Raw genomic sequence first — 26,284 nt, forward strand, 5'->3', positions numbered from 1 at the left:
TCTGAGGATATCTCTATCATCATTCCATTTAAGAGGACATTTGAAGCGATCAGTCTTGATCAGTAAAAATTGTGTTGAAAGATTACCTACAAGTTACATGTCCATGGTCACTGAATATGGTAGTCTCTTTGTCCACGTCTTTCAACAAACAGTAATAGGTACTGTGGTCTAGTTGGTTATGACATCTCGTTAACACCGAGAAGGTCCCCGGTTCGAGCCCGGGCAGAACCTCGTTTTTTTATTAAAATTTTCCGCTGAAAGCTATCTACCTCTGCGTCTGTTTATACTCGGCGATTTTGCCCTCACATAACTCTCTTTAGCTAGCCTCGAGACCGTAGCCTTGTCACCAACATAATATATTAACTGTTATATTAAGGCAGAATAGCAGTGCACTCTATCTCCACGTCCGTATTATACGGTAAAGTCTTTACAGCCACGCAACTATAACCTTGTGTCAGCTTCCAGATTAGAACGAAATAGCCACGATAAGTCGTATGGCACTGAGAAGCTTATTACTCACGTCCTGCAGGGCTTAACGTCACCCCAATACTGCATATACACCTCATTCATGGCAGCAAAGTCTTCCATGTTAGATAAGAAGACGTTCACTTTAACGGCTCTATCAATCGTTGTGCCAGCAGCTTCTAAGATGACAGAGAGATTCTTGATGATATCATGCTACATACCAGGTCAGCGTGACAGAGCTTTAAACCTAAACGGACAGCGTATTACTTACAGTGTGGGCTTTCACATCACCTTCCTTAATCTTCATGGTATCGCTGTCAAGTGCAACCACGCCAGAGCAGAACACCAAGCCATTTGCGACAATGGCTTGGTTGTAGATGCCGGGGAGGGCTTTTGGTGCCTCTGTTGTGTTGATTGGGGTTTTGGTGGACATGGTGCCTGCGGTGTGATATCGTGGTGATTTTGAAGATCCGATTGACCCTCGATGATGGCTCGGTACGCCTTTTATCTCCTCTGCATCAGTCTTTCCATCATCAGTGGCAGTATGCCTTAGTTCCGTAAAAGAGTTCTGGCGACATCGGGCATGGTCTATGCCGCGCTCTGCGCCGAGTATAGCCGTATATACACGACAGCAGAAGCTCTAAAACACCATTAGTAATGCAGGTGTCGATTGGTAATCCAGGCCGAAGCCGGAGCCTTCGTGGATTGTCTATGGATGTTAGAACTTTTCCTTCCTAGCATTGTCACCTGATTACTTCACAGCATCCGCTACCCATCAGGCTGACCTTGCCAAATGCTTATTGTGGATTATAATTGACAGTTTCGCGTCAACGCATTCGTTTCAAAGGCATTGAGAACAACCATGGCAGCAACTGCACAATCTCTGGTGCACAGTCGTTCTGACAGCGGTCACGATGTGTCGACATTAGACTTCATGACGGTTGACGTCTTCACCAAGGAAATCTATTACGGCAATCCCCTCGCTGTGGTGTTGCTTCCGTCGACCCTGGGGTTTCAGCTGTCCACTGCAGTCAAGCAGCGAATTGCTCGCGAGTTCAACCTATCTGAGACGATCTTTGTCTATACGCCAAACGATGAGAAAAGGTCTGAGTCTGAATCGACAGCCAACTGCCGGGTCGACATTTTTACCACTGACAGAGAGTTGCCGTTTGCTGGTCATCCAAGCATTGGCGCCGCTCATGTTATCCTGAATCACTTTGGTTGGCAAATCGAAAATCTACAACTGAAGGCAGGGAAGTTTCCAATCAGCCTTCTTCCTGGGGAGCAAACTGGAGCGGGACAATCCAACGCAGTTCGCATGAAGGTCGCCCATGAACTGCATATCCACTCCCGGAACTTGGGGAATGTCTTGGATCTTCGAGCCGAAAGATCAGAAAGTTTGTCTCAGCGAGAAGCATTTGCTCAAATAGTCTCCTCGTTGAGCGCCGATAGTACTATTCGCGAAGCAGAGATGCGGGCGCCAGCTGTGAGCATTGTGAAAGGCATGACGGCTCTCTTGGTTGAATTGCCTAGCCTGGAACACTTGTCTCAAGTGTCGACAGCATCAAGGTTAGACTTCGGAGAGGCTATACAAGGCTTACTCCTGGATGAGGGACCCTGGGGAAGAAGCTTCTGTTATCGCTATTACTATGTTTCTCTGGATGAACCCAATCTTGGACTGGCAAACGATTCAAGGGGACAAGAAGTTCTCACCAGACATTTCAGAACGCGTATGATAGAATTGGCAACCGAGGACCCAGCTACAGGATCTGCTGCTGTAACTTTGGGTGCATACTTGGCCATGAAACAGCAGCCTCACCGACAAATGGTCAAATTCAACATCACGCAGGGCGTGGAGATGGGTAGGAAAAGCGACATTCATGTTGAGGTGAACTCTAGATTTGAGGACGGCCGGACTATTATTGACGACGTCACCTTGGGGGGCAGTGCTGTTGTAGTGATGTCAGGAACTGTGCATATTTGAGGTGCTCTAAATAGGATGAATTTGATTGAAGCTTGCTTTCACACATTGAACTACTCCCCGTACGATCTAGCTTGTCTCAAGCTTGACTTTTGCTAAAATCGGGCGAAGTGCATTTAGTCTGGTATAATGTAGGTCTAACCTTTGTGCAGACGGAGACTGTATTACTTTAATCTACGGTAGATCTTGCCGCGAAATGAGATCGTGGTACTCCGCTAACTTCGATATGGCCGTGCGTTACTTAGCTATGATAATCGTTCTTCTCTGCCGTGACTTTCAAGCCTTACTACTGGCAATAGTACATGCCAGGACGCGGTCATTCTTGCGAGTCCGACCGGCAGGTATAATACAAACCTTGTAGTACATTGCGCAGATCTGTCTTTCAACCTCGCAGCTGTCCCAGATATAAAGGCCCAGTTGCCGCCAGTCCGATTTGTTGCGATAGCTTTAGATGACTGGTACCACTCGCAAGCAAGAGATGATATGATTGACATGCTTATCGATCCCTTCTTTATTTTGTATTATTTTGTTTTGTTTTATTTTGTCCGTTTCTTGAAAAGGGGGAAATTTGTCATGAGGCGTACCGCGACTGCTGAGATGATGCAGCCAATAACCCAAGAGTCAGAGCCTGAGTGGTATGTCACATGTGACTGTTTCATGACAAGGCCGTATTGTGCGGCGGGTAAGTCCAGAAGTCAAACGTAAATTTTTTAATGCACATAATAAAACGGGCAGCGGCTGCTAGGTTGGGCTTCGGAGAAACGCAGACACGTAAACCTTCTTCTACAGCAAGACAGCTTGACACTCCAAAGATGGACACTTCAAAGATTAGTCTGTTAGAAATGCCGTTGAATGAGAGCAGTTATATGATTCTGCTGCCAGTAAATGTGTGAAATATGCCTGAGAAAAGCCCCTTGGGCTAGACTTAGCGGCAAAGAGCTTGTTAGGTGGCTTGTTAAATGAATATTTGGGCCCGAGGCTCTCCTTCCATTTCATTTGGCCGTCCTACTCTTTGATTTGGATCTTGTCCCGTAAAGTTGACTGGTCTAAAGTGTTGGTCGCTTCCAGAAGGTGCGGGTGCTAGGCTGAATGGAGGTCATTGGAAAACCCATCTAGGCTTTTGCCCTGCTATGTAGACAACGGCTGTTACTATAGAGATTGTCACTGAGGCCTGAAGCCTGAAGTCTGAAGCTTTAGAAGACTTGGATAAGGTACTTATACGCGAGTCACTTGGATTGGTATAACTCTTGAATTCAAGGTCGTAACTATATAGGACTATGAATGAGGTGTTGTTATTGCAGGTGTACTGATCCTGGAGAGTTAAACTTTAGACGTTAGGCTCAGGATTCTCCGTATCCTGTTGGCCTTCTTGAACAAGCATGCTGCCAACTGAGGCTTCGTGTCGAAACTTCATTGCGGCAGCGTAATCGGGGTCCTCGTACCACCTATTTACTGCCTCCTCATCCGGAAATTCTAAAATGACCATCCGATTCTTAAATGTATCGCCTTCTAGCGTCGAGACTGGATCTCCTCGCGTGAGGAAACGTCCCCCGTGTCGCTTTACAACTGCTGGTGTCAAAGCAGTATACTTTCGATACGTGCTTGGGTCATGGATTGACATCTGACAAACCACATACGCGACCATGGTTTCTGAGGTATTTCGGCTGTTGTGGCGTTAGCCTGGTACTGATCATGTTAATCTATGTTCAAGGATAATGACAAACAATTTGTGTTAAGCTGGATGCTACAAGAATCCTGTTTGCTGACTTTGTGACTTGAAAACTTGTTCCTTCTCTCCTGTTCCTTAGTTTGTAAACATTCAGTTTAACATGCTTGCCTTATATGCAACTGCGCAAAGCCATCGCTGGGCCGGTCTCGGAACGCAGGACCTGACTTAAACAAGACCCAACAGAACTATCTTTCGTTACTTCAAGTGCACAAGTTTCTTACGTAAAATAAGTTGGTGTAGTCTGACTACTCGCTCAGATCCTACAGGGTTGGGTTTCAAAACAGTGACGTTGTCGGAGGGGTTTTGCGTCATAGCGAGCTGATACGTTCCATATTTGCTTACAAATGCCGGGATTCAATAAATAAATTTGAAATCATGGACACAAGATGCATCTAGCCGACAATAGCCAGCAACAGCCGATCCGCTGTCGGCTATAGGTTCCTAACTTTACATAGGTAGTGCAGAATTAATCGCAATAGTTCGAATTTCAATTTTCATATAAAGAAAAAAGAAACTTGCTCTAAATCTGCATCACTTAGCAAGTCTCACACATGTCTAGCTGACCTGTCCTCTCTCAGTGCTTTAGGTAGATCTCGTCAATCGACAAATCGCAACCTACACGCCGAGAATATAAACAAGATGGCCGATATTGCCGGGGTTTCAGTAGATGCGTCTGCGGTCATACAACAGGGAAAAGATCTAGCTGTAGCTAAGATCTCTCTCCCGCGACTACAAGACCACCAAGTCTACGTTCGAGTGGACTTTGCTGCCTTTAACCCAACTGATCGTGAATTCCTTGAGTACTGCGTTGCATAACTTCCACTTAACACTACTTAGGACTCGGTTTTGATCTTCAAGCCTTTGGAGATGGTGCAGTACTAGGGTGCGACTTTGTTGGTACAGTGACGCATACTCATCAAAGTGTCAATACATTAGAGGTTGGCGACAAAATAGCTGCACTAGTGTGGGGTGGTATGCTGGCATCTGTTCCGACTAGCTGAAATTCGCTAATAATGTTCAGGGGAAATCAAAAGTCTTGGAGCATATTCGTGAGCAGCGGCATTTCATTCGGCCCTTCAAGCAGGATTCTGACAACTTTAGAACATACTGTATTGCTGATGAACGCATTTCCTTTAAATTGCCTGCCACTGTCGAATCTCGAGAGGCCTGTGCCATCCCGCTTGCAATCAATACTGCATATCTCGCGCTTTTCTCAAAGGTCTCTCTGAACCTCCAAAAAGAAGCTCCCAGCAATGATTGCCATATTCTAATATGGGGAGGAAGTTGTATGAATAGCTCCTGAAACTGCTTAGCGAGACATGCTGACTAGGCGCTGCCAGCTATTGTCGGATATTTTGCAATCCAACTGGCCAGATTACATGGCTACGTTGTAACAACTACCTGCAGCACTCAAAACATTGAGTATCTAAAGAAGGCTGGAGCAACTCACGTGTTTGACTACAATGACCCTGACGTGGTAGCTAAGATCCGGAGTCTGCTTCCATCTTTTGGCCATGCTTTCGACACTATTGGTTCGATCGACTCCTCCTCAAATGCAGCCGCTGCCTTGAATGAGGGTGGCGTGTTTTGCACAGTTAGACCTGGGAAAGCCAATACTCAAGGTATACCCAAAAGTGTCAAGGTTACAGATGTCTTCGTTTTCACAGCGTTTCCCACTCCTCATACATATAGGGGTGCGGTCCATTGGCCGGTAAGTCTTGAGATATCTCTCTTAGCCCCTACGTCCATAAAGCGCATAGCATAATCCATTCTACTGATGTGCTTGATATTAATGTTACTTAGGTGATATGGGATAATCATTACCTCAGCGCAGAGCTTTATAAGAAACTACCTGAATTACTTTCAAAAGGACTTATTGTTCCTCCTCGAGTAAGGAACATGGGAAGGCTTAGTCCAGCTACGCTAACTGAGGCGATGGAACTGAGTCGTGCAGGAAAGGTTTCAGCTCAGAAACTATACTTTGAAGTTTCATAGCTACATGATATCTCGGGGGGGGATATACAGTCTACCCTCAAGCTATCTATTCACAAGAGATAAATTATTATTCTTTGTGGCTATCTCCCTTGCCAGATCCGACGACCGGCTTTTCATGGCCAAGTAGGCCTCAAATATTCTCTCGTGGCCAAATGCGTAGTAAACTAGCGCACAAAGGGTGATGCTGTAGCCAAGAAGCTGCATAGGTGTGATCGTAACATGCCAGATGATGACGGAGCAAATAACAAGCAAGATGTTCTTGAATATGCCTGACAGTGACATGACGAGACCCGATGTTTTGCCAATCTATGCATGTTAGTAACAGACATATTAGCAACAGACTTGCACTTACTAGCACCATGCTGGTAAAGTTGAGTGTAAAAGCAACGGCTGCATTCAAGAAGAGAGTGGGGAACCCAACTCGATGAAAGTCGGCCATATCAAAGTGTGGCAATTCAATCATGAACGCCACAAGAAGGTTTAGAATGGCGACGACAGGGGCGTAGTAGTAGAGACCGACCATGGCGTCCATCTTCAAGCCCTCTCCGTTAAGCATGACCTGTGTCATAACCACTCTCACAGCCTCAAATGCAAGTCCGCCCATCTGGAAGATAAAACCGATGACAGAAAACTCAATCATGCCAGCGCTTGCGACTGCAACGCCCATAGCAATGACAAGAATATTTGCAATCTTGCCGATAGTTGGATCCATGACACCGAATAGCCATGAGACAATCATGACTGAAACGGGCGATGCTGCCTTTAGCATCTGAATGACCGCCACCGACAAGTACAAGTAGACAAAGTTGGAGGCAACCAGAGACCCGGAAGACACAATGCCTATAGGAAGAACTGTGGTGAGGTAGAAGTCCCAACTGTTTGGAAGCTCATGACGGCTGTCGAGGTAAGTTGTTGTACGGGCCAGTATTTGTGTGACGACAGTGGCAAAAACGAGGTGCCATGTTACTAGTAGGATGGCTGTGAATACTATTGTTAGCACATTGTTCTGTCAATGCGAGTGACTAGAGGTGGCAGTACGGTATTCTGAAGGATTGTTAGTTTAAAATTCCTCAGATGTTTAAGACAGGCAGACATACTGAACCCTGCTGTGTCAAGGAGCCACTTGTTGAATAGAATTGTGATATTCGATGAAACAATCCAGGCGCTATCAGAGTCAGTAAATGATTTCTGAACAAGATTGAAGTTTCTCACACCATGTATAGACCAACCTGTAGTGAGGATGGCGTCGATCTCTGCGCAAGGCCTTGCGACGACACTGGTAAGGGGGTATATGACACCATTTCGATTTGGGTTCAATCGGTTGGCGTGAAGATGAAGAGAAACTAGAACAACAGGAAACGATACAAAGGAACGGATGCGAAAGAGCCGGGATAAATTAGAAAGAACTTGGCAAGGTATCGTCGGATAAAACCTAAGACCTTCAGCATCCAAACAAAACGTCAAAATATTACATCAGCTTCAAGCTGTCTCAGGGGAAAGATAAATAAAGCAACGCTAGCACTTTGATATTTTGCCCCTGTCGCTTGTTCTAGATTCGTCTAGACCGTAGGTCATTTCCTTAAAAGTGCTGTGAAAAATTTAAGTTGGCTACGGAGACAAGGTTTGAACACTTATCACCTCCCCCGGCACTGACTCATGGGTCAATAGTGTACATGATTTACCAACAACTATTCATCTCTTGCAAATAGTTTCTGTTTAGTAAAACCTCGGCTTTTCATCTTCATCCAGTCTTTTATTTTACAAATGAGCATCTCGACCGAGGATGGTGACGGCTGAAAAGACAGATGGTCCCACGATATGTCACGGCTAGTACAGGCTAGGAAAGCTTAGTTTTTTAGTGACTGTTTAGCATGTAAGCCACTCACACAAGCCAATTAACGATAATAAGCGACGGATCCATTCCTCGTGGACTCAAACGATAGTCTTTCAGTAGTCTCCCATAGTGCCAGCAAGCGTACCTGTTGGTACCAGACTGTTGGTAGTACACTCACCAGTCCATAACCCACACATTAGGCATCATGTGGACATGCAAAGAAAAGAAACTGTAGAAACTTAGTTGGTCACTGCTCCTGTCAGACCCACGAGTTGGTAGTATGATATGTTCAGATGTAAACTTCCCCTGACTATTGCGTGGACCTTTGGAGCGAGGCCTGTCTCGCCTACTGTAGATCGATTTTGCTTCGGGTCTACACAACCGATTACCGTTAGCTTGGCTGTAATAGAGAAGCTGAGAGTTAGTGTCACTAGAACCGTAAACGTCTTCGCAAGCAGCTGCGGATCTGAACAACGCTAGGATAAGGGGTCTCCGAATTAGCCTCGACGGAGCAATGGAAAAATAAAATGTGTCCCCCTTTTTCTAACGCCGTAGTGGCCACCATGCAATGATTGATGTAAACGAGGATCTAATATACAGAGAAGGTCGACCTTGCCAGGTCGGACTTGACAACCATACCTACCACTCCACCGACGTTCAAGTGGCCACCCAATCTGTCATACCACCGTCCAGCAGTTACTCAAGTCTGAGACCACTGTCATTACTCCATAACAACACAAGATGGTTGAATCATGCAGCGAAGATGGGTCAAGTACAATGTCTCGCCTGAGCAGCGAGGAAGAGATGAAACTTATGCCCGTCGAAACATTCTCCAATGCCCCAGCTTATCGGACCCACAACAGTCAAAACCCCAGAAAGAAGTGGACAATCCTGGCTATTTCTGTCGTGAGCTTCCTTCTCTTCCTAACTTTTGCTTCGATATATGGATCCGATGAAGTACCAAAGATAGAAGAGGAGGTTGAAGAGCCCCAATTTGCCGAAATTCGCAATATCTCAACATATCAGGAACCGGAACGGAGTTGCGGAAAACGGGATGAGGCTGCCAACATGACTATTTGGAACGATGTTGTCAACAAGACAAGCAACTTGACGGAGGACATGTTCACGTACGTTGAAAAATGCTCAGCACTCCTACTGGCGCGCATGCTAACACAGCATAGAATTGCTATCCAAACCTATAAGCGACCGACCCAACTCAAGAAAACCATCCAACATCTCGTCGAAAACAAAGTACCCTCACTTTATGAGATCGTCGTCGTCTGGAACGAAATAAACGTTGAGCCCCCATCAGACTTTATGAGTGAACACGGCGTGCTCGTTCGCTATCGCAGATCCGAGAAAAACAGTCTGAATCAGAAGTTCCTTCCTGATCCAGACTACAGGACCCAGGGAATCCTTCTCTCCGACGATGATTGGAACTACAATACGACCGGCGATCTTGAATACGCATTTCAACAATGGAGGCGTGTGGGCATGCACCGTCTTACGGGAGCTTTTGCGCGTTGTTGGACTTTGAACGAGGTCACCGAGACTCCCATTTACAGCTTCAACTGCAAGGGCCAGGACACCTATAGTATGATCCTGACAGGTATGGCTTTCACGCACATCTCGTACTTGGAGTACTATCACTCGGAGGACGAGATCATGACAAGCGTTCGCGAATTCGTGGATGAGTCTTTCAACTGCGAAGACATCGCACTCAACTTCGTCGCCAGCATGTTGACATGTGAAGGACCGCTTTTGGTCCTTGGTAAAGACAAGTTGGACAACCAGCATGCTAGCTCTGGCATCAGCTCGAAACCTGGACACATTTTGAGGAGGAGTAAGTGCTTGAAGAAGTTTGTGGATCTATTTGGATATATGCCATTGCACGAAGTGCAAGGCTATCTCAAAAGAGGCGTGATTGCAACTCAGTAATAGGAAAGCTACCTTTTAATTTTAATAAAATCTAACACCCATCTTTAACACTTTAATTCCGTTTGTTATAGCTGCATAAATAGAGGGTTTGTTATTCCACGAACAGGAAGGAAGACCATCTATCCCCGGTTTTCGTCTCACACAGTAAGATGTCTCCTAAATTACCCCTCTGTGCCGTGGCAACAATTTCCCATTCGTATGCATGCGCGCATGTCAATAATGGAAGACAGTCCTATGGGCGGTGTTAGGCGGCAGTATTTGATTGTCTCAGGATGCGATACAACCCAACACACCTTGATCTCTCTATCACAACTATAACCATAGCTCTATTGCGAAACTACACATAGGAAAGGTTAACTCTTCAACAGTCAAGGTATGAGTTCAATGGCTAGATCTTCCCTGTTAGCCCACGGCGTCTCATGACAATACTTTAGTGCTTTACAAATGTCCGATCATATACCCCCTCCACCACCACCAGCTCCTCCATTACCGGCTTCTCTCCACAAGAGCCAGTCAACAGAGCCTCAATTGAAGCTTAAAGTGAAGAGCACACCAGAGGCTTGTTTTTACCAGCCTTCAAAACCGCCAGCACAGACAGATCTCTCCGAGCCACCCATAGGACCATACTTCGTATATGGAACATTGATGGATCCAAATATGCTAAGTGATATCCTCGGATTGGAAAAGGAGCCTAAGCTGCGACTTGCAAAAATCAAAGGCTACTCTCGCAAACTCTGGGGACAGTATCCTGCTATGCAAGAAGGACCGGGAGATGCAGAAGTTAATGGTAGCGTGTATCAAGTGCAGTCTATTGCCCACGCGAAGAGGCTCGCTGAATATGAGACAAATAGCTACAGAGTCATGCCATGCCATATCCATTATACAGATGGAAACAAACCGGCAGATGAGTTGGGCTCTATTTTTATGTATGTCGGCAACCCTCGAGATCTGTGCGACGGGGAATTTGATTTGGCGCAATGGCTTAAGCGGATGGGCCGATTTTCGGCCTCATAGATTAGCTTGCGTTCGAGGAGAAGCAAGACTTTCTCGTCAACGAACAGAATATTCTATACACATAGGCGTCTTGTAAACTCATTTCCATTGCTGTATTTCCTTCTTGGTATCATAGCCAGCAAGGCTCGGCATTTCTCACTAACGTATAGATTTAACACCACCCTTTCCATAGCAAGTGACCCCGATATCCTCTTCTAATCTCTCTGTACCGTTCATAAAATTACAAGTGACTTTGGGTCAAAGTCAAATTGTTCTGTGCTGGGAAGCACATTGTTGTCAGTCCAAGTCATCCAGCCCGTAGTGATCGCTATGTGTACCAGTGCCCAGGAATCGGATCTGTGACTTCATGGAGCTCCGTGCCAAAACTCAGATGCTCGACTATTTCATTCGGATTGCTCAGATTGATGTGCATCTTTTTCCAGGAGGCTGATGTTTTGACTACACCCCATCGCACAGGGCTCAGTGCAACCTCGCGTAGAAAAATCTCTCCATCCAGGATTGGACCATCTACAGTATGGGTCACATCGTCAGACAATCCCGGTTCGACTACCGAAACACTCCTATCCGCTAGTCCTAGTAATTTATGTCTTTCATCAAGGTCTGCTAGGTCGATTGTTGAATAAATGGCGTCCCCGCATTCTTCTACGACCACCAGCTGATCCCTTTGCCGATGACCTTTTTGAACTCTAGGCTTAACGTTATCTTCTGGGATTGGGACATGACAGGCCGCCGTGATGACTGCAGAGCTCGCTCCTGAAAGTGGCATTGAGGTCTTCACCTTTCGGTGTCTTAACAAGGTAGGGATAACGGGAAGGATGATGGTAGCTATGAGGAGCACCAATATTGTCGGAGTTGAGTATCCTACACCGACATAAGCGTCCTTGCTCAGCCCTGTACCTGAATCATCCGTATTATAACTCGATGGATCAGAAGACAGCTGGCCTAGTTCGTAATAGTCTATATGTGAAAGAGGTTAGGAGTCGGAGTAGCCAACACGAATATGAGATTCACTTACCCCCCTCCGCAACAAATACATAGATCGCATTAGAGACGAACCAGTGCATAAATGTGCTAACAACCATTAAGGGGATGCTGTAACGATATGGCAGCTGCAACCTGTATGTTGATCTCTGCTGACCCTTGGGTTGGGATACCCTAAGCGGTTTGAAAGCTCCACCGTACGAATTCCATTCCTTCTCAGTACAGAGATAAGTAAACATGTTGTTGTATATGAAGTAAGTGATTGATAGAAGAAGTTGCGGTAAATTGGCCATGAGAACAAAGTCGATAATCTTGCCCGGTGATGCTTCCGCGGTCAATAATATTCCGTTGCTGAGGCTTTTGGTAAAACTTGATCCCGTAATGGGGGTATTGATTTGAGCAGCAATAAATCCAGCAGAAAGTAGGAGAATGTTCAAGTACAGCACTCCATAGCTTCTCGTCCAGGTTGTACGCTGTATAGCGGATGTCCAATCTTGACGAACTGGTGGGGCTGTCATAGCAAATGCGCAACCAACCCCCTCGTACTCCTCAATGTCCCTATCAAGTAGACACCTGTCAACTGTGTTGTGGTCTGGAAATTGGATAAAAGACTCGATAGCATCGCCCAAGACTGCAAGAGGCTTCTCTTGGGGTAACATCAACAAGACGGCTACGGCAAGGAATCCCTTGACAGCAATTGAAACGACGACGATAAGAAGCAGTTGGTTAGAGATACCAACTTTGCAGTTCTGCGAGACTTCCTGAACCAAACAGTACTTGAGCGTGAGATCTCCTGCACCTTGGTTGGCAAAACCAGGCCAACTATCATCTGTATAATATGTGCCTATAGCTTTGAAGAATTCCAGTGTGTAAGACATAGGGACTTCTGCGGGTCGCCTCACCTTGGAACCAATGTAGTCTAGTCCTACGGCATAGCCACAGGTCTGGCTACATCTACCGGCTCGAATTTCGTCACGACTGGCACTCGTCTTGCAATCAGTGCCCGAGTACTTCGTCGAAAATATAGCACTATTGAAGAACAGATGAAGTGGGAAAGAACTGATAAAGAACAGTATCCAACAAACGAACTTGATCTTTGAGGTCCAAAAGACATTTCGCAGTGACTGAACACCAATTTTGAGGGCGCGATTGGCTTTGTGTGCCTTGTCAATCTCAGATCTGGTTGGGGAGCTAAGGATCTGCATAAAGAAATTGGACGAGGCAAGTATGCCTGTTGAGAAGGCGTTGAGCAGTAGATGCAGCCATGTGTTGAGAGATTTGCTTGTCTTGCAGTCGCCTTTGAAGAAAATGAATTGTGCACTGATGCCTCCAGGTTTTTGGCTGGTACCAACCGGCCGTTGAGTACCCCAAAAGACGAGTATTGAACCGAGTATAGTAATCAGAAAGACAGCGATGATGTTGAATATGGCAATAACGCGCCAACCGGTACCGAGCTTCTCGCATGGCATATTGAACTCCTAAGTGATTATGGTAGAGAGAGGTTTGGATACTTGCTCTGAAGTCTGTTGGCTGCGTATGTATAGACTGTGGGATCACAGTGACAATTACATGGTGCTACGTTCGTTAATGTCCATTTTTTTAACTTTCCACAAATACTACGCCATTATTGAAGACGTTCAGGTATGCGCCGTCCACCAGTAAGAACAAATGCATGGTGACAGTGTGATATAAGAGTTGTTTTGAGGTGGATTTTTTAATCGATAGTCTTACATGGCGTTGATCTTTCTGAATTAGTGCTGACACCCGTATTGTACTAAGCATGCGGCTGAATGTTTTGCAACAGTCGTGTTCACACTGAGCCTTGAAGGAGGCGCAACACAAAGTGACTAGACTAGTACAACGCCACCGTTGGATCGTGTGTTGGCATGCTGCGAATAGAACAAATTGGAAGAAGAATGCTACGATTTCTATATGTTGGACGGTATACGTTGTTCTGAAACTCGTATCTATGTTTAGATCGAATTAATCAACACTCATACGTTGTAATTGGAATATCGGGTACAGTGCTTTGAAGTCTGGAGCGATACTACACCTGCACAGAATCTACTGCATTATGCATCTCGAAACGTGATTATTGAAGAGAGGACAATAAAATATTTCGTAATTGAGAACTACTTGCCCCCCTTCAAAAGGACAGCCCTTCTTGGTATCGCCTTTATGCGTTTCAACTATAGCCACCCTTTCTATAATTTTACGCTACATACCGTACAATTTCAGGAAATTGGTTAAGGGGAGTAAATCTCTACAGCAGGGTATAGGTAGGTAACTTAACTATATGATAATTTGCCGAAGGGTTAAGCAAATTAATAACAGCCTCTCCTTAGCCTCTATATCTTTTATTATCTAGGCTAGATAATATCTAGAAGTGATAGATACAGTAAAGCCTGATAATATGCTTTAGTCGGTTTACTCCCCTCGACCAATTTCCTAAGATTATATAGTATCACTGTTGCGGAAAAAGTATGGACAAGCAATGTCAAAGAAAACGTTCATATTGAAGCTCTTCGGAATCGAACTGCCTGCAGTGTACTAGAGATAGATATAGCAGAGTGGCGAGCCACTCAGAGTGTTGAGTGCGTCACCAATGGTAATCTCTCGAGCATTGACTCCCATATTCAAAGGATCAGACTTGAGAGCGTCTCTGCTGGGAGGCATATTACCAATAGTTATGGTTCCTGCAATATCGTTGGCCTGCTTGGGGTGAAGCGCTTGCCAAATCCAGTAAACTCGATCCACCATAGAATGATGAAGGAAAAAGTTGGGGTCATTTGGTGAGGAGTACAGATCAGAGCTGTCACCACCCATTGTGTAATGGCCAGCTCCGTGTAAGCCTAGGAACCCATCTGGAAACCTTCCTTGAAATTCGGTCTGCATGATATCGATGTTACGTGAAGCAACGCCGAGTGTAACGTTGTGCAGGTTTGGGTAAGTCAACCACTGATCCACAGCGTAACGGGTGAGGTCACGACGGAGACAACGGGGGTTGTACTCGAGAGGTGTCGTGGTTGCTTCCATCCCGTCCATGCTGGGGGCAGGGGGGCCGAGATTGGCAACCGCACCAGCGAAGGGGCCGGATTTGATACAACCGCCCCCGTTGCCACTAGGTAGAAGAATGGTTCCTCTTCCACCAGATGATCCGTTATGTTTGAAGAATTCTCCGTCGCCGCCCATGCTGGTGTCTGAGCCATCAAATACCGGGTCAACAGCAAAGTCCCGAGTCTCGAACCAGTTCCAATACTATGATTGTTAGTGGGTCTGAGGGTTCCATCATTGGTAGCTGCATATGCACTCACAGGTTGAGTACCCTTGTAGCCGCATTCATCTTGAAGAGTCTTCTCGTATGCCCAAGTGAAGTATCGATGCCAGGTGAGGAAGTTACCCTGGGATTCTCGTTAGATAGACAACCTTTTCAAATCAACGAGATTTGTACATACTGTTCCGTGGATACTCCTAGTTTGGTTGATATGGACAGCTACAAAGTCGTCATATCTAGTGCGGGCACCGGGTGCGAAGGCTGGATCAGCTTTGGAAGGTTTCTCGCGTAGACACAGGACAGCCTTGATGTAGGCCTTCTTCTCCTTCTTAGATAGGGCTCTCCTTCAGTTTCCTCGTATTAGTTCAATGACTGACGCAAGACTGTCAGGAATAGGCTTACCAGTCGCGACGCACAGCTGCGTTGGACAGTGTGCATTTTTTAGCTGTGGATCGTTCGGTGGATTGAGCGAAGGTACTTTCAAGCGCATTTATTGCTTGTCGGTTAAGGTTCTGCATTAGTTCAACTGCAGATGCCTCAGCAGGTGCAGCCGCAACCAGCGACGAGGCGCCAAGAGCGATGGCGAGTGTCTGGAAACCGATATGCATAGCTGGGCTGTTGGATAAAGCTAGTTGACTTGAGAGTGCTTAACAATGGACAATTGAGTAAAGAATGGGAAGACGATACATTAAATAGCATTCATTTGGTAAAGAGGATCTGCAAGAGCCCTACAGACTCCCTGTCGCTGCCAAGTCGGAGTCATCTCTGCAAATAGCGTAGCGTCGAAATACGTCGTCCATTATTGGCGGAAGTCGGTGAAGCTCGGTGCCATACGCAAGGGTATTGACGTGGTATAGCAGACTGAGGAATAAGCCTCCTTCCCTAAAATGGACCAGTTCTTACGAGGTACAGGCCGACATCATGCTTTCCGGAGTTATGTCTTTGCTTGGCTACAAGGTACAGCTTTAGGCAAATATTGTCCTTCCTATTATTGCATGATAATAACCAGAGCCGCAGGTCAGAAGCAAAGATTTTCCAGTGTTGACAGTACCACCCCGTGTGAGCTTAGATTAGGTTTTATGCAGTCAGCTTACGAAGAGGCCAATCTCTAACTGGAAACCTCAATCTTTGATGTAACCCAATCAGACAGGCTCCTACTCCACTGGCAGACAATCTTCACCATGAGTGGTAGTGGATGCACAACGTGGACAGACGATACAGGGTCCTCAAGTGCACCCGAAAACTTGGCGGCTGAGAGAATACGGGACAAAATTTGAAAGTCAACTCATGACCATTTAATTGTTACACCCCAAGGTTTACAAAGTGTACGTTTCCGTTACCAAGTAGAGAAAGTGTGAATACCAGCTTGGCTACAGTTCATTTTGTCAGACTTGTAGGATGCAATTTCTAAGGCTAGGATTTATCTTATAAATCGGAACAGCTTGACAGGTTGAGAGTAAAATGATATGATGAGAAAACGTGATACGAAAGTCTGTAAAGACACTTCACGAGCCAACATGTCAGGGTACTTTGATATGAGGTGAAGCAAGTGGCTATCTTGTTGGGTCGTCTCCAACAGCGAACATACCAGAAGCCTCTCAAATAGATGTGAGCAATAACATAAGTCGTTTCGATCCCATGATCGTAGATTTTCCGAATAATCCAATACGGAGATGTGAGTGGTCAACGTTGGGGATATCCATGTGGTGAAATAGTCGCCTTTGTTCATTGGCGATGTGTTAAGATTTGAGCAAAGACATTTACGTTCGGGGCGCAAAATGAAAGAACTTCGAGGAAAAAAAGCTCATTTCCATGCGGGATATCACAACCAAGCACTGTGAAGGATATTGAAGATCTTAATGTTCGGCTAGCCAAGCTGTAGTATGTTTATGGTCACGTCATGTGATTGTGCACGTGATGCCCTTTACGTTCAACACTTTACAGCGATGACTGTCTGCGACTGCCATGGAAAGCATAAAATCACAAACAATGTTTCATCAGCTGAGATCTTTCAATCATAGCTTGGAATAATTACAAGCTGTCTACCTATCTAGCAGACACTGTCTAGTCTATTATTAGGCATTGACCTGTGTGAACAACTTCAATTCTACTAAACTAAGATTGCCTGCGGTATAAAAGTAGATAACCTGACTGCAACCTTAGTTACCTTGACTTATAACTTATCCAATATGAAGTTTCTTATCTGATTAACCCTAATCTATCTTTACGACAATATCACCCATAAGGTTCAACCCAACATAATCTGATAGAGGAAGACACAGCAATTGGTCTGTTTTTCCACAAATTGAATGTGACTTTCTGTATAGATATATGCAAAGATGACTCAACCATAAAGATTGTCATCTGTTTTATGAATTTAAAAGTTAAAGTTTGTTTATTTCGAGGTTAAAATTCACCTATATGGTCTCTACTTTCTCTTGCTCCAAGCCTTTGGTTTTTTCCACATCATCCCCAAAACACTCTGAGCTGTAATCAATACAACACACCAGTTATCTCACAAACACCAATCAAAACAATGGAGCCTGTCAAACAATCCGACTTGAAGGGTCTGGTAGACCGAGGGTCAATACTCATGCTCGACGTCACTATATGGGGCCTCAGCTTTGTTTGCGAAACGATTTGCCGCAATCCAAGCCATATCTCAACCAAGACAGGCAACATAACACTCCCAACTGAGATGTGGCTTGAAATCATTTCCCATGTCAAACTCGACACCGACGAGCATGTTTACAAAGCAGTCTACCCTGTTGATATCCAGGCTGCCTAAACAGACGATAGCAACCTAGAGCTCTCCTTGATCTGCAATAGCATTAAGATTGGGACACTCTGTGGCGATCTTGATTCTGAACATCGCGTCCACAAGTTCAACGAGTACCTCAACAATCCACTCGCAAAGGAAGAAGAAAGACACATGTGGCGACCCGAAACAACCCCGCCATTTAAAATATTGGACGCCACCAAAGATCCCATCTATTCAATTCCTCTCCATCACTTGGAGACAGATATCGAATTTCTTTTCCATGAAATTCAGGTACCAGACATCATTTCCAGATTGGAAACTGGTGAATGTCGTTTCTGCAATTCGAAAGGAGTATACCAACAGTATGAAGCATCGTTTGTAGTGAGCTTCTTGTTTTTTACCTTCTTGCCAATTCGCCATTCCGACTGCTATTTTGATGTGCTTTGCCCACTATGCATTGGATTGGACTACGCAGAGATGTGCTTCTATGAGAGGTGCTCTTGTCTGAGGACTGAGAAAATAATGCCGGACGAGGAATACTACAATCGTGTCAAAAAAAGATTCAAAGAGCTTGGCTACGCTCTGCTTTGATGCACAGAACGCTCGCCCTGGGAGTGAGCGATGATGTTAATCTGGAAAAGTTGTCAGAAGATATGTATGACTCGGGTGTTTCTAGGATCCCCATTAAAGAATAAAGTAATTCTCAATGATTTGTAATCTCAAATTTGATCTTGTTATTTGAAAGTCGAGTTTCCACTCATTAGTGAAGCCGGAGTTAGGTGTTAAGCTTGTTAATTCCTACTTCTGCCCCGTCGCAGATGGGACCTGTATCCGCCATGCTAGAGCCACAACGTTAATGATGCAGCCAATCATCTTATACATCACTATATATAAGTAAAACTCAATCTACAGTGCTGACAAATTGTAGGTGGCATCTCGGATGAATTTTCGTATATATACAGAATAATACAACATCTTCAGATAATTTCATATCATCCATCCCTCCATGTCCTTCCCCTTCATATTTTATCTCCAAGCACTCGTTTAATCACGGCCTCCAGTTGAGTTAGTCAACCTTCACCTTTCTTCTTGCATTGACAATTTTCAGCTAACACCTCATAGCCAAACATGTCTCCTCTCATTACAGACAAGCCACTTCTTGGCCCTCTACTCGGCCTCAACGCCTGGACCTTTGCCATGGAAGCACTGCTCTACATCCGTAGAACCCCAGCACTTTCCAAGTACAACGTCAGCTTCGACCCTGCTATTGTCAAAAAAGAAAAGGCCGAAAAACTACCTCCTTACGTACAGTGGCCAGCAGACAACTTCAACAACTTACTCGAGCAACCGACCCAGTTTTATGCCGTACTGCTTGGGTTGACCTTCTTGGGCGTCAAGGACAAGATTACTGTCCGTATGGCATGGGGATATGTCGGTCTCAGATTCCTTCACAGCATGATCCATGTAACGACCAACAATGTGCTATTGCGCTTCCCAGCCTTTGCAGCTAGTTCAGTTGTGCTTTTGGGATTGACGGCCAAGGCGGCCTGGGAGCTTCTCTTCTAGGTTTAATGCTTGAGTATTACCTTGAACGTGGTGATATGCATAGGAATGGAAAGTACGCAGTTCACGGATGCGATACATTATTGACTGAATGCATGCATTGGGATGTTCCTCATGTCTAGAGAATCGGTATTAGCCGTTGATGGAAGAATATACCTAGATAGCGCATTGACCTCTAAATGTCATAGAACGACTGCCAACGTGTCTTGCACTGCTATTATCACACCCACTATCAACGCTAATGATGCACTTCTTCGTTAGCTCCTTTCAGCCCTCAGCTCTTTTCGACGTCATAGGTTGAAGTTTCACGGACTTACATGGAACCGAAGATATGTCTCACTTTGTCTCAACAAAACTTGATATCTGCTACTTCGATTTCCCCTCACTTGTCAGCCTCATTCAACATTTCAGTTCTTCAAATATTTCTTTGCAAAGGATCATCATGGCCGCCTCTGTCGAGATCAACGACACATGTTTCTGCCAAGAACATTTTGCAGAAGTTGTATGTATACCTTCTTTCTTCCAAATAGGATCATTATACTGAATTTATAACCAGTGTGAAGAATGCAACGTAGACTTCCGTGAGGAAAACGATGCCTTTTATGGGGTACGTCTCAAGAACACCAATATCCTGAAAAGACGTGCATCTGACGAGATGTATTACACAGTTCGATTCACGGGACCGTGATGCCCTCACATGCCCTCCTGCTAGTGTAAATAACGATGGCGTGGTTGTATGCAATGAGCACGATAGCGCAAGTGAGTTACAGACATGGTGTATAGAGAGAACAACTTTCTGACTATACTATTTAGCCTGCGGTCAGTGTTTCAACTGGAAAAGGCAGATCGCCAGGAAGTCTAGAGACGCCGCAAAGCGCTAGTCGAGATTAGTGATTCCACTGTTTTACTTCGGCTTGACATCGCGTCTCCTAGACAATGATGTACACAGATTAGAAGTAAATAGCACATAAATACATCGAAAGATGCTATAACTAGGATCCTTTATTGGAAAGTAATATCGGTTCAATATATTAAAAATCATTTGAAGAGGGTTATCTCGAGTTACATTATTGTAGTTGGTGAATATGGAAACATATTTGTTGAATAGCCAAGAATGAAACTGAATACATGATCGCGTGTACCTTACAAAGGACTACCAAGAACCATCAGACGCACCTTACAATATTTTCTCTCAGTCGAGAAAAACAGTATTTTATGAAGCCGCCGAAATAAATATCCTCATGAACGCCCGCTCGTTCCTGAACGGTTGGTGCTCGTTCTATCGATCAATGTCTTGTACCAGCGATGATCCGTAAAGAGGCTCTTCATCTCTTGCCCTTGCGCATATGCTGCAGCCGTCTTCCCATTCGCACACTTTGCCTTTGGATCCGCACCATTCTCAAGTAAAAGTTTCACCAGTGGAATGTTCCCGCGTAACGTCGCAAAGGCCAGTTCTGTTTTACCAGCGGTGTTCAATCTGTCAGGACTCGCCCCGCGCCTCATTAACAGAGCGACAAGATCATGGTCGTCATTCACACATGCCAGATGTAGCGGTGTGTTCCTCTTAGCATCGCGTTCATCTGGGTCGGCGCCGTGTTCAAGCAAAATTGTTGCAATCGGGACGCTTCTGATAGCCGCGGCTAGACATAGCGCCGGTTCGCCTCTGGCCCCAACAAGAGCTTCATTCTGAACGAGGAGCTTGACTAGTTCGACATCGCCAGCCGATGTGGCTTGACAAAGAGCACTCGGCCTGTTGTCACTGCCCCCAACATTACCCGAGACTCTGCCTTTTTGGAGAAGTAGTCTTGCGCAAGCACGGTGTCCATTATGTACCGCGTACCACAGTGCTGTTAGTCCATCCGAGTCTCGTGCTTCGGGATGTATCCTGGCGCTAGACAGTATAACTTTGACGATATGTTCTTGACCTGCCTCAGCTGCGTAAGAAAGCGGCGTCCGACCATTCTTATCAGCCAAGAAGCCAGATGTGTCTCTTCTGGTCATGAGTTGAGTGACCAGACTCTCATGTCCACCTCTCGCAGCAATGCAAACTGCTAATCGGGCATCATCGCTTGCGACTTCTGACAACACTCCGACGTTGTTGGCTAACATGAACCATACTGCCCCCGTGTCTCCATTCAATGCAGCTTCTGATAGTGAAGAATGGGTTTGAGGACTATAGTCTCTCCTATTCATAGCTTCATCTGCCCCTCCGGGCCTTCGGTCTCTTCGGGATATTGTTGGTGCATGCAACCTGACGCACAGTGGTCTTGCAGGATATTGCGTAAGACTGAAGGTATCCAGGTTGATCCACTGAAACTCGCTGCTCATGCACCGATCAAAATGCTCCATTGTCAAATACAAGTCCCGCAAATGAATTGCTATCAGACTGTCCCGCCTCCCGATAGTTGTGCAGAAAAGAACACAAAGTCCTCGTCCCGACGCGTCTCGGGGGATGAACGAGACATCCATATGAACACCTTTGTTTGTTATTGTAAAAGGGCTGTTGTAGGGTGCAAATGGGTTCCAAGGTATAATGTCCCTTGAGTGCTTGAATGCAGCAGGCGTCGGAGCAAGCAAACCACCTCTTGCACCGGAGAACCTCCAAGCAAATAGACTGTGATCATCAGAAACTCGCATGATTTCTTCCTGCAGTCTATAAAAAGCCTTTTCACCCTCGCCATAAAGGAGCGGCATATTAATTCCGAATAAACCCATCAAAGAGTATGCGCTGTCTTCTTTCCGCGTCGTCACTCTATCAGCAGCCCAAGACATCCGTTGCGCAATGCTTGTAGTATCCAACTCGACGGTGTTGCAGAGAATAGATTTTGGGATACTTGTTCTTTCCGACAAGACACTTACGAGGGATGTCTTTGTGCCCAGCTCCTGCCAGTGTTGATCGAAGAAGATGATTTCGTGAGGCGCGATGAGTTCTTGAAGAGTCCATCCTCTGGTAAACCACCTGCTGTCGGGTATTTGAACAACTGCAGAAACGTCTGCGAGGTATACGTAACAAATGTTGGCCTCTTGATAGTAACGGTACATGGAATTGATAGCTTCCGAGAGCTCTGCGCTACTTGCCTTGTCTATACAGCAGGTGTCATCCCAGATGTAATCGAAGCCGTTTTCCTTTGCTACATGGCAGCAATTTTTGAGTTTCGCGTATCCTTTCTTCAAATTTGCGCTTTCTTGTCCGATATCGTGGAATAAGACTTCTTCTTGCTCCCACGTGTGGGAAAGAATCGCGTAATCTGGTACAACATCGTCGGTGAAAAACTCAAGTTGTAGGTTGTTAGTGTTGACAAGACGCATGACTGGAGGTCTTGAATGACATGTGTTGTAACCTATGTATGATGAGGCTTATTTTCCTCTATACTGTTTGCGACCTTGCTTACGTGAGAGGTTTCCCCGCCCTTCAACACTTGATCTGGATAGGCCGGATAAACGATGATAACAATGATCGAGTAACACTGAGGCACAGTGTTTCAGATCCTTGTGACCATGTTGGTATGATGTTCGACAGTTTCTATGAGATTCGTCGTTGGATGTTAGTGATCTTTGTCTTTAACTTCAATTGCACTTCGCTCTTGTGGACAAACCGGTGTCCCATTCAGTATCTACTATTGGATTACACACTTGCTGTGCTACTGAAGCAAGATTAAACTACCCGGCATAATTACTTCATTCGAGTGGTTGCTTGAGAAAGAGAGAAGACATGGAGACTAAATCGCTCACTCTTATCTATCATGCTTAGATATGGCTATCCCGCTGCAATATAACATACAGTAGTGGAGCGTGCTGCTGTTAGATACGTTGACGGGGCGCACTCAGGGCCAGTCTTTGTCCATACTCTTTGATGGAATATTTAACTCTCCTGTTCACGTACCTCAGATTTAACAACTGATAATACCCTTACATCTATGCTTAACGACCTCGTAACTGCGGTGTGACGTCAAAACTTGCAGCATCTATAAAGAACGATTCATATTACTTAATACTACTCATTCTAGCTAATCGGAAAGAAGGAGGCAATACAGAGTTACAAACAGTAAGATGCCCACCTGACTGCATCTGGAGTGAACAAGGGCAGATGCACAATCATAAGCAATAATGAGAGCTCAGCGGGACAATCTTCAAATTTACAATATTGCAATAAATGGCAGTATGTGGATTGTAATTATGCTGTAGTAAATATCAAGGGTAAAGATACGCCACTAGGAGACGAGGTTGGTGGGACAAGAATCCGTGCATATGCTTAATGCCAAAGTAGTATTGATCGGTGTTCAGTACACCTGGGCAGTCTAGGGGGGGACAGAAGATAAGTTACGTGAATATCCACTTTCACCATAGTAAACGGGATCTTCATGTAACTTGTTTTCTGTCCCCCCCTAAATTGCCCAGTTGTACTGAAGTTCTTCCTTCCATAATGTAGCAATCTGTGAAGTAACGTTGGTGGAGCTGCATGGACGGTGTAATGCGACAGTGGCAATCGCCAAAGGCTACAGGTTGCCAGCACTCATCTTCTCCACATTCATACTCAGAAGTAATACTCAATAATCCTATCATCATTACTTTTACAGATCTGCAAAGTCTACTGCTCATACCAGAGCTTTCAAGGCGGAGTTATCTCAACAAGTTGTCAGGTCATGCAAAGATCCCATAGGAAGCGTATGCTAGTACGGGCCGAAGATTACTGCCAGTGATCGTCATCAAGTTGACACCTACTCGGCAGGTCCAAGTAGTAGGATTTTAAGATGCGGGGACATGGGTATCTCCTTTCTGCACGCTTTGATACAAGGCGACGATCTCTTGGCGTTGCCTCGCTCATCGGCAAATCGTATTGATGCAGATCTTGTCAGCCAAGTGAACAAAGTCGACGTATCGGTGAAGTGGGGACACAGCGATAGAACAGCAAGTTAAGCTAGTAAATATGCATGGCCACAGATACCCTGATCCGTTCATCGGTGAGAGATGCTGACTTGGTGATACCTCTGAGCGTAGGTAACAGGCCGGTCAGCTTACCATAAGCGAAGCGGAGATGTATCGGAAGTGTTGGGCTCTGATTGACTTGACTCTGTCCGATTGTCATTCCCCTCAATATCTGTGATAATCGAATGTATTTCTTCTTTCATATGAAACATTGTGCGACGATTATATCAAAATGACTTGCGAGATTAGCGCAGCTGATTGGTTCGCACCCACCTACTATCATATGTTCTTTGCTCACGTCAGCCGGCGTAGAAGTTGAATCGCATTGCCGACAGGTGAAGGATTCAGATCTGCAATGCTGAATCGGATTTGGGCCAATTGGCAATCAGAGCGACTTCCGCAAAAGATCCTTTTCGCTGCAGCCCCCAAGACATGACGTGGTTGCTGACTTTCTGAGGCCATGCCGAGATCCGTACCTGTTCTCTCGCACCCTGGCTCTTACTTCTAGAAATCAGGTGAGGGCATGAAGTATCTACTTGCGTGTGGAGGGGCGAGTATGTACTTTGCGGAGAGATTCAGCTGACAGGATCGACATTGCTGACGCTTAATTGCCGAACCGCCATGGCGCTTACATTGTTTCCGATTGGTCGCCTCGGACTGAATAGGCTTAAACAGCCTTACGGATGGGAACGTTGTACGAAGAGAAGTCCTAGTGACTAATTGAGCTACTGATTCGAGACAATGACATCACGGAGATGAAAGATGAATCGAATGAGATGCCGAATGAGGTTGATGTATTTTCCAGCTGTCGAAAATGGCAACGACAATGGCTGCTAGGAACTCGACATGGCTGCGATCAAAAGATATTGACCATGACCGGGTATATAAGAAGTAGGAATCCCCAGACAAATCAGTTTCTAAATCATCACACTCGACTTCTTCTTCATACACTCCAACAAGCAACACATACTACAACATCAAGATGAAGACTACCGGACTCTTGACCATCCTTTTCACCTCCATGGCTGCAACTGCCATTGCCAGTCCTAACGCCCTGCCTATGGGTGTCGAGGTTGTTGAACGCGACGGCAAGACCATTGTTCGCGAAGTGGTAATACTCCCCAACCATATCACTGGACGAATCTCAGATACTAACGTTCTATTGTAGCCACATGCACTCTTGAGTCGCGGTCTTGAACCCCGATGCCGAGAATGTGTCGGCCAAGGTGGTTCGTGCACCATTGGTGATGGCAGCTGCTATGCTGAGGACCCCCCACGTAAGTACATGCCTGTTGTTGATGACTTTGAGTGACTTACTGACATATTCACAGTGTACTGCACATGGTGCGGTGACAAGTGCGGATCTCGCTGTGTTCGCCAGGGACAGACTTGCCAGCAGACGTGCGTGTAAGACTTGACAATGACAACCCGATACCTTAGAAGCATGAGGTAGCAGATCAAGTTCAATCGCTATGGATACGCTATTTTTACCATTCAGACAATCGCTATATATACAACTCAATTAAATATGAACGTAAATGAATATTTTCACCACTGAATGTGTGAAATCTTTGCTTAAAACCAAATTCATGTTGGTGTGATGTTGTTTGTTGCTTGTTTTAGTCACGACTATGTAGTAATTGAGAACAAGGCCAGTGTTCGATGGGTTGAATTGTTGAGGAAACCAAGCAACTAAATCATACTTGAGAACATACACGACAAACATTGAGTAGCTCAAAAAGTGAAAAGTAACCCAAGCAGGTCATCTGCGTTCCTGGCAGACGCCATTGGAGATTTTCTCGTTGTCGGTTGTTGTAAGACGT

General features: G+C 45.4%; 13 protein-coding genes and 1 non-coding gene across 14 annotated transcripts; 8 read left to right on the forward strand and 6 right to left on the reverse strand.

Moving 5' to 3' along the window:
• The first annotated feature begins 157 nt into the window (after nt 1-157).
• Nucleotides 158-231, forward strand: FGSG_20787. The gene has a single exon. It is a non-coding gene; the product is annotated as a tRNA-Val (tRNA).
• Nucleotides 232-371: 140 nt separating this feature from the next.
• On the reverse strand, nt 372-898 carry FGSG_11457 (mmf1; the record flags this gene model as incomplete). The annotated part of the gene is made up of 3 exons (XM_011327459.1): nt 372-441; nt 521-678; nt 737-898. The coding sequence occupies 3 exons, from the start codon at nt 896-898 to the stop codon at nt 372-374; spliced, it is 390 nt and encodes a 129-aa protein (XP_011325761.1).
• Nucleotides 899-1,327: 429 nt separating this feature from the next.
• FGSG_11456 (uncharacterized protein) lies at nt 1,328-2,646 on the forward strand (the record flags this gene model as incomplete). Its single annotated transcript, XM_011327460.1, has 2 exons — nt 1,328-2,327; nt 2,630-2,646. The coding sequence occupies 2 exons, from the start codon at nt 1,328-1,330 to the stop codon at nt 2,644-2,646; spliced, it is 1,017 nt and encodes a 338-aa protein (XP_011325762.1).
• Nucleotides 2,647-3,773: 1,127 nt separating this feature from the next.
• Nucleotides 3,774-4,487, reverse strand: FGSG_11455 (uncharacterized protein; the record flags this gene model as incomplete). Its single annotated transcript, XM_011327461.1, has 2 exons — nt 3,774-4,067; nt 4,440-4,487. 2 exons carry the CDS (start codon nt 4,485-4,487, stop codon nt 3,774-3,776), a joined length of 342 nt encoding a protein of 113 aa, XP_011325763.1.
• Nucleotides 4,488-4,814: 327 nt separating this feature from the next.
• Nucleotides 4,815-5,953, forward strand: FGSG_11454 (uncharacterized protein; the record flags this gene model as incomplete). Its single annotated transcript, XM_011327462.1, has 5 exons — nt 4,815-4,962; nt 5,013-5,113; nt 5,197-5,461; nt 5,516-5,886; nt 5,936-5,953. The coding sequence occupies 5 exons, from the start codon at nt 4,815-4,817 to the stop codon at nt 5,951-5,953; spliced, it is 903 nt and encodes a 300-aa protein (XP_011325764.1).
• A 259-nt stretch (nt 5,954-6,212) lies between these two features.
• Nucleotides 6,213-7,471, reverse strand: FGSG_11453 (uncharacterized protein; the record flags this gene model as incomplete). The annotated part of the gene is made up of 4 exons (XM_011327463.1): nt 6,213-6,476; nt 6,523-7,148; nt 7,268-7,335; nt 7,383-7,471. 4 exons carry the CDS (start codon nt 7,469-7,471, stop codon nt 6,213-6,215), a joined length of 1,047 nt encoding a protein of 348 aa, XP_011325765.1.
• A 1,310-nt stretch (nt 7,472-8,781) lies between these two features.
• FGSG_13949 (uncharacterized protein) lies at nt 8,782-9,942 on the forward strand (the record flags this gene model as incomplete). The annotated part of the gene is made up of 2 exons (XM_011327464.1): nt 8,782-9,131; nt 9,186-9,942. 2 exons carry the CDS (start codon nt 8,782-8,784, stop codon nt 9,940-9,942), a joined length of 1,107 nt encoding a protein of 368 aa, XP_011325766.1.
• Nucleotides 9,943-10,386: 444 nt separating this feature from the next.
• On the forward strand, nt 10,387-10,956 carry FGSG_13950 (uncharacterized protein; the record flags this gene model as incomplete). The annotated part of the gene is made up of 1 exon (XM_011327465.1): nt 10,387-10,956. One exon carries the CDS (start codon nt 10,387-10,389, stop codon nt 10,954-10,956), a length of 570 nt encoding a protein of 189 aa, XP_011325767.1.
• A 307-nt stretch (nt 10,957-11,263) lies between these two features.
• On the reverse strand, nt 11,264-13,406 carry FGSG_11451 (uncharacterized protein; the record flags this gene model as incomplete). Its single annotated transcript, XM_011327466.1, has 2 exons — nt 11,264-11,913; nt 11,972-13,406. 2 exons carry the CDS (start codon nt 13,404-13,406, stop codon nt 11,264-11,266), a joined length of 2,085 nt encoding a protein of 694 aa, XP_011325768.1.
• A 1,081-nt stretch (nt 13,407-14,487) lies between these two features.
• Nucleotides 14,488-16,011, reverse strand: FGSG_11450 (uncharacterized protein; the record flags this gene model as incomplete). Its single annotated transcript, XM_011327467.1, has 5 exons — nt 14,488-15,195; nt 15,252-15,338; nt 15,393-15,555; nt 15,614-15,826; nt 15,944-16,011. The coding sequence occupies 5 exons, from the start codon at nt 16,009-16,011 to the stop codon at nt 14,488-14,490; spliced, it is 1,239 nt and encodes a 412-aa protein (XP_011325769.1).
• A 1,736-nt stretch (nt 16,012-17,747) lies between these two features.
• On the forward strand, nt 17,748-18,563 carry FGSG_13951 (uncharacterized protein; the record flags this gene model as incomplete). The annotated part of the gene is made up of 2 exons (XM_011327468.1): nt 17,748-17,794; nt 18,011-18,563. 2 exons carry the CDS (start codon nt 17,748-17,750, stop codon nt 18,561-18,563), a joined length of 600 nt encoding a protein of 199 aa, XP_011325770.1.
• Nucleotides 18,564-19,100: 537 nt separating this feature from the next.
• FGSG_11449 (uncharacterized protein) lies at nt 19,101-19,538 on the forward strand (the record flags this gene model as incomplete). The annotated part of the gene is made up of 1 exon (XM_011327469.1): nt 19,101-19,538. One exon carries the CDS (start codon nt 19,101-19,103, stop codon nt 19,536-19,538), a length of 438 nt encoding a protein of 145 aa, XP_011325771.1.
• A 1,236-nt stretch (nt 19,539-20,774) lies between these two features.
• FGSG_11448 (uncharacterized protein) lies at nt 20,775-22,844 on the reverse strand (the record flags this gene model as incomplete). The annotated part of the gene is made up of 1 exon (XM_011327470.1): nt 20,775-22,844. One exon carries the CDS (start codon nt 22,842-22,844, stop codon nt 20,775-20,777), a length of 2,070 nt encoding a protein of 689 aa, XP_011325772.1.
• A 2,541-nt stretch (nt 22,845-25,385) lies between these two features.
• FGSG_13952 (uncharacterized protein) lies at nt 25,386-25,994 on the forward strand. The gene is made up of 3 exons (XM_011327471.1): nt 25,386-25,572; nt 25,630-25,738; nt 25,793-25,994. Exons 1-3 carry the CDS (start codon nt 25,444-25,446, stop codon nt 25,870-25,872), a joined length of 318 nt encoding a protein of 105 aa, XP_011325773.1. The 5' UTR covers nt 25,386-25,443; the 3' UTR covers nt 25,873-25,994.
• The last annotated feature ends 290 nt before the right edge of the window (nt 25,995-26,284 follow it).

This window comes from Fusarium graminearum, chromosome 3 (genome assembly GCF_000240135.3).
Source record: "Fusarium graminearum PH-1 chromosome 3, whole genome shotgun sequence".
NCBI classification, from domain to species: domain Eukaryota; kingdom Fungi; phylum Ascomycota; class Sordariomycetes; order Hypocreales; family Nectriaceae; genus Fusarium; species Fusarium graminearum.